Source organism: Cynara cardunculus (assembly GCF_001531365.2).
Source record: "Cynara cardunculus var. scolymus isolate 2C chromosome LG 14, CcrdV1, whole genome shotgun sequence".
Lineage (NCBI taxonomy): Eukaryota > Viridiplantae > Streptophyta > Magnoliopsida > Asterales > Asteraceae > Cynara > Cynara cardunculus.
In genome coordinates, this window is record NC_037541.1 from 3,207,493 (window position 1) to 3,220,111 (window position 12,619).

At 33.6% G+C, this 12,619-nt stretch overlaps 2 protein-coding genes and 1 long non-coding RNA gene across 3 annotated transcripts; 1 reads left to right on the plus strand and 2 right to left on the minus strand.

The window, feature by feature from the left end:
* Positions 1-128: 128 nt before the first annotated feature.
* On the plus strand, positions 129-1,017 carry LOC112526713. The gene is made up of 2 exons (XR_003070638.1): positions 129-171; positions 800-1,017. It is a non-coding gene; the product is annotated as an uncharacterized LOC112526713 (long non-coding RNA).
* Positions 1,018-1,138: 121 nt separating this feature from the next.
* LOC112526712 (monothiol glutaredoxin-S1-like) lies at positions 1,139-1,680 on the minus strand. Its single transcript, XM_025137104.1, has one exon. The coding sequence runs from the start codon at positions 1,635-1,637 to the stop codon at positions 1,329-1,331; it is 309 nt and encodes a 102-aa protein (XP_024992872.1). The 5' UTR covers positions 1,638-1,680; the 3' UTR covers positions 1,139-1,328.
* Positions 1,681-10,961: 9,281 nt separating this feature from the next.
* On the minus strand, positions 10,962-11,488 carry LOC112526716 (monothiol glutaredoxin-S1-like). Its single transcript, XM_025137108.1, has one exon. It carries the CDS (start codon positions 11,457-11,459, stop codon positions 11,151-11,153), a length of 309 nt encoding a protein of 102 aa, XP_024992876.1. The 5' UTR covers positions 11,460-11,488; the 3' UTR covers positions 10,962-11,150.
* Between the last annotated feature and the right edge of the window lie 1,131 nt (positions 11,489-12,619).

Sequence of the window (12,619 nt, forward strand, 5' to 3'; positions counted from 1 at the left end):
TGTCTACTTGACTTGGTTTAGTTAATAGGGTACGTGTGCATTGCAAATCTTCTAAGATCTCTCCCAAGATTTTCTTTACTACTCGTATGCCCCATTCTGCTTATCACTTGGTGCATAACATTCATGYAATTGCTCGTGTTTTCATTACTAAAGAAACCACTTTACCCATCAGTTTGAAGCTATGTTGTCAAAATCGCGATATATCGCCGATATATCGGCGATATATCGGATATCGCTCGGAAAAAAAAAATCGGTCATGAAAAATCGGCCAAAATATCGCCAACGATATTATCGGCGATATTTGGCGATATTTGGCGATATTTGGCGATATTTTGAGCGATATTTTAGTGAAAAATCGGTCCGATATTCCGATTTTTACAAGGGTTAAAATTTGGGTTTTTTTTTATTCCATGGGCCTTATTTTTTGGGCTGCTTGGTAAATTAGGTCTAAATCTAAATCTAAACTTAGTTCAGACTTCTTCTCTCAGTCTCTCTCTTTTCTCTCTCGCTTTTCTCTCTCGGTCTCTCTCTTTTCTCGCTAACCTAAACGAAGAAGTGAATGTATTGGATGGTGTTGACTCGGATGCCGAACCTATTGCTTGCGATTAGCTTGTTTTTGAACACTTTARATGATGTGATGTTTTAATTTTGAAACTATATTTCTAAACTCTAATTAATGCATATTATATATATATAATTCTAAGAAATATTATGTTAACCGATATTTCCGATATATCACCGATATATCGAATATCGGTCCTGACCGATATTTCGTATTCTGACCGATATAACAGCATAGGTTTGAAGTAACCCGAATATGTGACTCATGAGCAAAGAACTGCTTTTGGAACTTTAGATTATTATCAAAGCGAACCCTATGTAAAATAACAGACATAAGAAGACATTTCAGTGATAGATGAGGTACACCTATATAGTTGATATATTGTTAACCTTGCTTCTACTACATCCTACGTAGTACGTACACATAAACGTTTTTTTTTTTTTTTTTTTTTTTTTTTTTTTTTTTACGGCAAATAGAACAAATAAACTCACACATCCTCCTTATCTTTGATGAAGGTTGAAATCTGATGCTCCTATGAACGTCATATGGGATATCATGCGCTGTTGGGTTTTTTTTTTTTTTTTTTTTTTTTTTTGTAACTGTGGGTGTTCAAGCCAACTTGTGTGCACCTCAACTAATCCCATAGGCCCTGATAATAAAATCTTAATCCTCAGTAGCCCTGAGGAGACTCGGAGACTCGAACTGGTGACTTATGGGAGGGGACCTAGGGCTAGCCTTTATTTGCCAGTTGAGTTGACCCTCAAGGTTACATCCATATAGCGTTGGCCTTGATGAGTAGTGGTTTAAGCTTGCTTTCCAAATTGATACTAATTATCTCATTAGCACCTCCAACGAACTTCTTCCCTACAAACACAGCTGGGACACTCGGGCTGCATCCGAACCCCATTAATTCCCGCTCTATTACTTGTCCATTAGGAAGCTCGTCAAGCTCATAAATAGTTGGGTTGGCCCCAAATTTTCTTATGAGCGCTATGATCGAGTGGCTTATACAACACGTTGTTTTGCTGAAGATCACAACTGGATTCTCGGATAACAGACTCATCACTGTGGTCATCTTTATATGTAAGATATGGTTTTAGGAGTTCTGAAGGTTGGGTTGCTTAAATTTTGAGCTCTCTTAAGGTTTATTTATACTTAGTTTTTATGTGATGGTGGAATTCATTCTTTAGGATATCAATGAAATGGAATGGATTACTTTTGATCATAACTTTTTTCTCATCCAACATCACTTCACAAATCTGAATATTTGAATAGTGTTGATGTACACAATGTGAATATGCTTTTATCTTGCTTTCTGGTGTGTTTTAGATGCTGTTAGTTTTTGTTACTAGCCGATGATTTCATTCGTTTTTACATGTGCTTTGTTGTTTATGAGCGTTTTTCTAACAACCCATCTCATATCGATTTGTGAGCTCCTTATAAGCTCAAAGTTATGGGTTACCAATAACTTTCACCATGCTTTTAAGTTGAATATGAAGTTATTGAACTAGTCTGGTGCTTTGAGTTTGGGGCGTTATAGTTTTTATCTGCAAAATATGGTGTAATTAGGACAATCATTTGATCAATTAGGTTCTACTTCTGCACATTATGAAATAGTCAGGAAATTGTTTTAGCATTTATGTATTTCTACCTTTCACGCACTTTGCATTAGTTGATGTATTCAGGGAAATAGTCTCTCTACTCTTTACGGCAGAGCTCAAGTAAGCCGTCTGCGTGCATCTTATCCCCAAGATCTCACATCCAGGTGGGATATACGATGCTCATTTGGTTTACATTATGGGAAAAGTATGGTTGGTGGACCTAAGATGCTTTCGAATGTATGCCACGACCAAAATGGTCGTGATCCTGACACACATTATGCATTCTTTTGTTTATTACCAGGCAAAATGCGTCAAAAGTAACAAAGTTATGTTAGTTCCTACTGCTTGCTCAGTATAATGATAGAATTTTTGTGTGCATTTAACGTAACAAATGTTCAATTCATTCTGTTATGTAACAATTTCATATGATAAACGAGTTTTTAACCTATATGATATCTAATAATTTGGATCCAAGTAGTCAAGAAAAATAATATAACATAACTTGATATATTTTTTTATTAACCTGGATATTCAACCAGCTATGCGAGCCGACTAATCTCAGGGCGACCACCTGCTTTGCAGATAACCCGGAGTCACAACATTTGAACCTCCATGGCCACAAGGGGATTTTTATTCCTCCTTGGATTTGAACCTGAGACCTCCTGATACTTTTGACCTTTGAAGTCAAGCTCAAACCAATCAGATACCACCCTTGTGGTTTATTTTTTCCATCAATAAATACTTATCATTAGCATTAGTTCATTTTGGCCTATTATTGAGAACTTTAGCTTTGAGGAGGATCTTGAGTGGGGAGCCTCTCTTTGACAATCTTTAGATGCCTTATCCACATATCTATATTTCCATATATGGAATATAAAGTTGAGGTGTAATCTATATATGATACTTATCTTGTTTTCTATTTTGTCTTTTTTGGATTCGAAAAGAATACGAATTTGTTATTTACAAGTATTGGTGATTTTAGCTTAAGACTGTAAAAAGATGGACGTTWTTTGTAGGATGAGTGAGATATTTGGGATTCGACTTTAGACATCGATCATCTCGTCCATATAATAATGTGATTTACCTGCTCCATGATGGGTATAGGATCATTAAAAGGCAGGGATACGTCATTAACCTTTAATGTTTAYRTAACAAATAGATAAAGTTGGATTGAAATTTCGTTACAAACAAATGTTTCTGTAGCTTAAATTTACCTAATTAAATCATTCACGGTTTTATTAATTTATACACATGAAAATTTGTTTTGTAAGTTGTACAATTTATTGAGTTTGTAAATGATTGTCCCCGTGTGTGTGTGTGTGTGTGTGTGTGTATAATATGACAGAAATTTGTCTTCTTCTATCATGCCTTAAAAAGCCCTGTGTTCTCATTGTGAAACGTAAGACTTGAGACTTGACCATGCTATCATGTTACGTCTCATCTCATTTAGAACCTTAATCAAGAAACATAAATATTTGGAGGTCATAAATTATGACATTTTTTGTTAATAATACTGAAAACACATCATAAAAGGAAACTATTCCAAGGGTCTTGAGATGATTGAAATGTATTGAATCATAAATATAACATTATTATCGATTTTTTGTAGAGAAATTGATGATCAGGGATGGAAACAGGGTGCATAATGCATTTCCCGTCTCTAATCCAACCCCAATTAATCTCGACAGGTTCAGAGGAAGGAATCCGTGACGGATTGAGATGTCCATTTAGTATACAATAAAAAAACATTGTATTTCAAAATAAAAATTACATTCAGTCATCGCTAAATTACTTGTTAATATTGAAAATCAAATATATTTTTATACATTTATCAAGATATATACATAGACAAAGGATCATGTGAGAATAAAAGTTAAAGTAAGAAGTATAAGAAGAGATTTGGACCATTGATTAAATTTAATCTTAAATCAACCCATGAATTGCGCTTAAGAAGAAAATTGATCTGATGCTTCTTATTAGTGTTGATTTAGTGAAACTCTTCAATTATGATTGATCTAAGGGTGAAAATCTTTTCTTTTCTTTCTCACCAGAACTCTTATTCTCATCGGAACTCAAGCTTGTGCACACACATGTATATATATATATATATATATGGTTGGGTTTCGGTGAGAAGGAAAGTTACAGTAAGAAGTGTAAGAAGAAATCTTCACCCTTGGATCAATCATAATTGAAGATCAACACTAATGAGATGCACTGAATCAATTCTTGAGAGAAGCGTTATTCATGGGTGGGCATGGAGATTAAAAACGATCAAGGGTCGAAACTATTTCTTACGCTTCTCACTTTAACTTTTTTTTCTCATACAATCATTCGTCTCTCTCTCTCTCTATATATACACACACATATTTAACAAAATAGAAGTTTAATCAGGGTTGGATTAGGAGCAAGTAGTGTCATCCCTGACCTCACTTTGGGTATGAATATAACCCCCCCTCCCTGTCCGGTTACCTGCCAAAACAAAACCCCAGTTCCCATTAGTAAAACTTCCATCTCTATCGATGATTAGCGTTTCTTTACTAAACTGTTTTAAGCTCATACGATTTTATACCGTCTCGTATCATTTTGTACTGTGTCATGCCATTTTTAAGAGCTGCTTATTATGATAAAATATTTTATATGCATTACAATAAAATTGACTTGTTAAACTGTTTATAATTGTTCTAATATAATAATTAATGAAACTTTGAAGTTCATAAAACAAAAACATACGCCTCTTGTACAAATGCATTACAATAATTTGTTAGACAAAACTCGACAATCTGACAAATTTTCTTGTAGTGATTATTATATCAAGATCTGTCCTTGTATGTATATGATTCACATTTATTTGGGCAAAAAGTTGATTATCAGTAATCTCAACCGGACTCACACGGAACCCTCTTTCAAGAACACCAATGCGATGAGACGTTTTTTAGCTCACTCAGCGGCTGATACCAGTGGAGAGGGAGGGTCGGGATTCAACCCGAGACTTGTGTTACATTTACAATTTACATTTATAAATGACTCTTCATGGTCATCAATGGGTAGTTTCTATGTTATTCTTTTTGCCTCTTCCTTAGAAGCTAACATTTGGTCCATCTTTTCATATATAACCCTTCTTGGTGGTCATATAATTATTCTTTGCATGCAAGATTTTGATTCAAATTTATTTATTAAAAAACTATTATAAAAAATATACTAAAAAAACACATGGGTCTTCCAAACCCATTTCATTGACCAACAAAAAGTCTGGAATCAATTAAGGGATGCTTGATTGGTTTGAGATTGGCTTCAAAGATCAAAACTATCAGGAGGTTATGGGTTCAAATCCAAGGAGGAATAAAAATCCTCTTGTGGCCACAGAGGTTCAAATGCGGTGACTCCGGGTTATCTGCAAAGCAGGTGTGGTCGTCCTGGAATTAGTCGGCTCGCATAGCGGGTTGGATATCCTGGTTAATAAAAAAAAGCCTGGAATTTTTATGACCCCGGTCAGGCTAGGCTCGGCTAGACTGTATGGTTGAAAATTGGCGTGATCGAACTTTTTGGATTTAACCGGACTTTTTCAATCTTTTTTAGACCGAGTTTTTTTGCAGTGGTGTGACTGCCACTGATTTTTCGGCTTGATCAGGCTTTAGGGCCTAGCATGAACCGAGGTCCGGGCTCACTGGGTTGAATCAGGGTTCGTGGTTGGACTTTTTTGTGAATTTTTATATAATTAAATAGTATTTAATTATAAGTTAAAATATATTATAAAAGTTTGTATGAAATGAAAATGAAAGGGTGAAATTATAATTACAGATGGAGCATCAAATAATAGAGCAAGTGGTTGAAGATGCTGAGATAATGGATTCTAGTTATCATCCACATTTCTAGTCGTGTTCCCAAATTCCTTTGGTGTACGGACTCCCTTATTTAACTGTAGCAGAACATATCTTTTAGTTGTACGGCATTTATATGTTTGGTAGATAAAGGCACTCAGTTTTTTTCAAAATTATATATATATATATATATATATATATATGAATGATCATTGTGAGAAGAAGAGTTAAGATGAGAAACGTAAGAAATGATGTGTACATTTAATCTCAAACTCACTCATGAATTATGACTGATACTGGGATTGATTAGTAGCATCTCGTTCTAATTTGTATCCAATGGTGGATGTCATTTCTTATGCTTCTCATTTTAACTCTACTTCTCAATGGAACTGGACTCCTTTATATATAGAGGGAGAATCAAACAAAAGAGAATACAGAAACGGACAAATCACGTGCAAAATCATATCAGATTTTATATTATCGGGGGAAAAAGATGCATGGGCGAATTTGGTTTTTTCTTCAGGTCGCGGGGCAAAGTTGTGTGAATCGCATGTGATTTTGTACGTGATGTTAATATACAATCACATATGATTCAACCATTTTCTTATTCTCTTAAATAGATACCGTTCTCTTTTGAACCCGCTTCTCTCTCTCTCTCTCTCTCTCTCTCTATATATATATATATATGTGTGTGTGTGTGTGTGTGTGTAGAGGAGCGATCAAATGAAAACCACCCTCATTTGTACAAACCGTACAAACCACCCTCATACGTCGATTTTATTGTTTAATCTTACGAAATTTTTTCATGAAATTGTTTCATATAATACTTTTTTTGATGAATTTGTTTCATATATAGTTATGAAATTGTTTCATATAATATTTAATGAAATTTTAATGAACTGTTTCATGTATTTCTCTAAAATTAAAATAATGAAGATGATAATATCCATGATTAACACCCTCCACAATAAAAATGGTTAATCAACCTCTCATAATTACAAAAAAAATGAACAAAACGAAAAATTATGATTGGTTGAATGTGTTTTTCACGGTTTGTACAAATTGAGTGGTTTTTATTTAAACGCTCCTCTATGTGTGTGTGTGTGTGTGTATATATATATATATATACACTCAGTTCTCATTTGATTAAGCCCCTATATATATATATATATATATATATATATATATAGACTTGGGATCATGTGAGACCAATAGTTTTTTCATGAGACCCGTAAGACCAATTCTCAGCCCTTGGATTAGATCTACAATCGTCAGATCTGAACATTCATAAACGCCACGAGACTTCTCAATAATTACAAAATTACCACCGTGCAACTTTAAACCATTAGATCATATGCTTATAAAGTTGATCAATGAACATAAATTGGTCTTACGGGTCTCACGAAAAACCATTGGTCTCACACGTGAACCCAACTATATATATATATATATATATATATATATATATATATATTTTAAGCATATGGTTAAGATTATTGCTAAATAGACAAATACATCGTTATTTTGAAGTATATAATATTTATATACTGCAAACTGCAAATTAAACTCATGCACATTTCTCACCAACTTGAGTCCTTGATTTTTGTTAAATTTGGCTTACAAATTACCGGTAGGCATTTGTTTTTTGATAACTATAACAATTATTCGTTAATATGGTTTAACTGTTATATGATGATTTACTTCTTTCTTTTCCTGCAAATATATAAGTAGGATTTTATCTATATTTTTGCAAGATAGAGTGAGAATCATGTGTGAGGAAATAGAAATAGTGACATCTTTGCAGCAAAAATGTCACTATAATATATATATATATATATATATATATATATATATAAGGTTGGGTTCACGTGAGAACAAGAGTTTTTCGTGAGACCCGTAAGACCAATTTATGTTCATTGATCAACTTTATAAACTAATGATCTAAGGGTCTAAAGTTGTACGGTGGAAATTTTGTGATTACTGAGAAGTCTCGTGGCAGTTTTGTGATTATGAATGTTCAGATTGTAGATATAATCAAAGGGTTGAGAATTGGTCTTACGGGTCTCACAAAAACCCTTGGTCTCCTATGATCTCAAGTCTCTCTCTCTCTCTCTCTCACTATATATATATATATATATATATAACTAACAGTTGTGTGTCTTATATAAAAGTGTTATAAGTTAGTTGTTAGAATGAAGTTGGACAATCTAGCTGATAAGACTTAAAATGTAAATTATATGTTATGATAGCCGGTGTTCAAGGTTAAAGATGTAAAAACGGACAAAGTAAGACTAGTTGCAAAGGGATTTACACAAAAGAATTGTACTGATTATGAGAGGTAAAAACCAAAATTACTGAGAATTATTGTTGAGAGGTTAATCTCAATTTGTGATTTCAATTTGTAACTTCTCTTCGGTTTTCAGTATTCTTAATCAATAAAAGCTTCCTCCTCTTCCTTGTGAATTTACATCACCATGTTTGTGGTGGAACACGGTAAATTTAATGTGCATTGGTCGGTTTGTTCTCTCGTTTAATTATTTGTATAATATCCAGTTGTCATTAATGTTTGCTTTACCGCGATCCTACCTTTTTTTTATTTTATTAACTTAGATATCCAACCCTCTATGCGAGCCGACTAGTTCCAGGGCGATCACTTGCTTTGCAGATAGCCCGGAGTCACCGCATTTGAACCTTCGTGGCCACAAGGGGATTTTTATTCCTTCTTGGATTTGAACCTGAGACCTCCTGGTACTTTTGACCTTTAGAGCCAAACTCAAACCAATCAGGCATCACCCTTGTGGTTGATCCTACTTTTATTTGTGTATTGGTTGCCGGTTTGATATCACCTAGTCTCTCTCTGTTGCAAATATATTTCATTATTTTGTTTGACTTTGGACCGTATACACTATTCAACGTCGGTGTAGCATATAGAATCAAAAGTGATAGCAATCGAGTCTTGCATATTAGCATAGTAATTAATTGACGTTTATGCATATATATTGTCTTGATCGTTATTCTGTTATTTTATCCGGATTCATTAATTGATCATATTCTGATAGTACTTTATTAGATAGTCTAACTATATGTTTATAAAAAATTGGAGTTCATGAAATTTGAGTTATTCCCAACCAGTTCTGAATGAATTGATATTTTTCTATCAATCACTTTTTAAGATCGTTTTTGGTGAAAACTTTCATCACTTGTCCACAACTAACCAGTAAAAAGGTTCATTAGTACTCAATATTGTTTTCATGTATATATATGTGTGTGTGTGAAAACAATATATATATATATATATATATATATAGGTCGGTCGAGGTTCAAACAAGAACACCTTCGTTTTACGAAAACGTGAGAACACCCTAATCACATATGATAATATATGTGAGGGGACTTGGTGGTGTGCGGATGACTTGGCCCGCAATCTAGGTCGCATGAAAGGTTGTATGCGTCTCTGATTTAGGATCGCATATGATGGATTATAATATCATATCAAGAACTCCCTTATCACTTGTATCAAACATGTTATGGGTCCAAGTAGTGTGCGGATGACTTGGCCCACAACCTAGGTCGCGTCAAGGGTTGTCCACATCTTTAGTTTAGTATTACATGTATATCATATGTGATGAAGTATAGTATCATATGTCATTAACTATAATAAAATGGTGTTCTCATTTGTACCCTTCCCTATATATAGGGAGATTCTGGGGAAAACCCCCAAAAATGAAAAATTGAGGAATACCCTGATAATCATTCATCTAAATGGTCTACATATATGTATACAAGTAAATGGAGTTGTTTCTTGTTTTTATGCACTATCGCATGTTATGCATATATGCATACCGACCAAATTGCTTATACATTATTTATATTCGCATGTGCATATCAGCTAGATGAACGGTTACAAGGGTATTCCGCAGTTTTTCATTTTTTTCGTGGTTTTCCCTTAAATATGACCCTATATATACATATTTATGGAGATAATGAGAGTTCATTCATTATGATGAACGCTTTAGATCATAAAACAATTGAAATATTTACGAAGTTTATTCATTAGACTAGATAAACGTACAATTGATATTGGTTTATTAATTAGAAGGTTAATGTGTATTTGAAAATTCCTATATATAGGTTTACTAGTACTCAAGATTGCTTTCATACATACACACACACACACACACACACATATGTACATATTTATGAAAATGATGAGAGTTCATCATTATAATTAACGCTTTAGATCACGAAACAGTCGAGATATTTATGAAGTGAAATTTTCATTAGACTAGATGGACGGTTGAGATTGGTTTGTATATACATACACATATATACATCTTTATGGAAATAATGAGGGTTTATTCATTATGATTAATTAATGTCTTAGATTAGGAAACAATCGAGATATTCATTAGACTAGATGGAGGGTTGGGATCGATTTGTTTTAATTGGAGAATTAATTTGTATTTGAAACTTCCTCCATATATAGGTTTATTGGTACTGAAGATTGCTCATATATATATATATACACACACACACACACACATACATCCACACACACATACATACATATTTATGGAAATTAATGATGAAAGTTCAATTCATTCATTATTATTAACGTTTTAGATCATGAAATAATCGGGATTTTTACGATGTCAAATATTTATTAGACTAGATGAACACTTGAGATTGATTTGTATTAATTAGAGGGTTTGTATTTGAAGCTCCCTATACACATATGTATATATATATACACACACACACACATATTTATGGAAATAATGAGAGTTCATTTATTATGATTAATTAACCCTGTAGATCCTCAAACAATCGAAATATTTACAAAGTCAGATATTCACTAGAGTAGATAAAAGATTGTGATTATTTATATCAATTAGCCATGAGATAAAAAGTCAAATCATCTCGACTCTTTAAACTAATCCATATAACATCTATATAATATATACTATAAAGAGTAGAAACTTGGGATAAATCTGTATTATTCAAATATCGATCCCAAAGAAAATAAGAAAACAGAAGGCGAAACTTAAAAGGCACAGCCATTCCATCGTAGTACACGATGGCATGGTGTGCCTAGCTAGCTCGATCATATTGTACTACATATATCCGATCAAAACGATTAAGCACTCACTTCTTTTGGCTGAATCTTAATTAGACCCATATGGCATTAGCCTCAATAAGCAATGCTTTGAGCTTGCTTCTAACATTAAGACTCATCACCTCATTAGCACCACCAACCAGCTTCTTCCCTATGTAAACAACTGGTACACTTGGACTATACCCTAATTCCAATAACTCCCCTTCCACCTGTTCCCCATCCGATATTTCATCGAGCTCGTATACAGTTGGGTTGGCACCAAAGTTTCGTATCAGTGTCTTAATGGAGTGGCTTATGGAACACGATGTTTTGCTGAATATAACAAGTGGGTTTTCAGCCACCAAAGTCTTCACTATGCTCATTGCTAGCTATTAGGGTTTTGTTGTTTGAGTTCTTTGTTTTCCACCATGCTATATGCTATATATATATTGGTTTTTGATGACAATGGAGTTTTGAAGAGATTATATTCGAAAATCATGTGTAACAAGCACTTGGTTGAAAAGCGAAGTATCTTCTAGTACGATCGTGTAGGTTCTATAACAAGCACTTGGTTGAAATTCGCTTTATACCTTTATAGAAAGCATAAAAATCTCGTGTCCCGAACCCTAAACCCTAAACCATAAACTCTAAGTCAAACCATGTTCAATCATTCACGTAAACACGTTATTATTTTATTTGATGTAAATTTATTTGTGATCCTTTTATTCTTTTTCCTTGAAAAAAATATGACGTGTCTTCAAATGATTCATGGATAGAAATACGTATGAGATTTGGGGACAAATAGATTTTTATTATTTCTAAAATAAAAGTACCAAGAGGTCATGTGTTCAAATCCAAGGAGGAATAAAAATCCCCTTGTGGTCACGGAGGTTCAAATGCGGTGACTTCAGGCTATCTGCAAAGCATGTGGTTGTCTTGGAATTAGTCGACTCGCATAACGGGTTGGATATTATGCGAGTTGGATATTCAGGTTAATGAAAAAAAAGGGGCAAATGACCTTTTAGTTGATTTCATGAAAGTATGCATGCATGCATGCATGCATCAAAGTTAAAACACGTCTTTGTTTCCATGGAATCTTATCTTGAATTCTCGATGATTAGACTTATATCAGTCAAAAAGACACACTTGTCTCTTTAACGATTAGACTTAAACATTTAATTAAGTGCAACGAAATACCTAAAGAATAAGGTTAAAACCTATGTGAAACTCCGTTTTTCTTCTTAGGTTGTCTCCTGCTTATTCATTAAGACGGGTGACTTAACCATTTAACGTTTTCATTGGTTTGGATATGAGCTCGTTAGGCTGCTACAGTGAAAACCAATTTCTCTACATGAAAAAGATCGTTAAAAGATGATATAGTTCATTTTTTAAGTTTTTAAGGTTATTGTGTTTTAAAAAACGAATTCATTGAAAACGTATTGTACCAAAACTGAAGGAATTAAAACCGAAAAAGAAAAAAAGGGTGATTATTTGTTAATATGAAAAAGGGTAGATTTGAGTAAATAATTGGCTTAATATTCTA

Bases quoted from the DNA above. Each gene is read 5' to 3' on its own strand.
- LOC112526712 (XM_025137104.1), bottom strand. From the start codon at position 1,637: ATGACCACAGTGATGAGTCTGTTATCCGAGAATCCAGTTGTGATCTTC.
- LOC112526716 (XM_025137108.1), bottom strand. From the start codon at position 11,459: ATGAGCATAGTGAAGACTTTGGTGGCTGAAAACCCACTTGTTATATTC.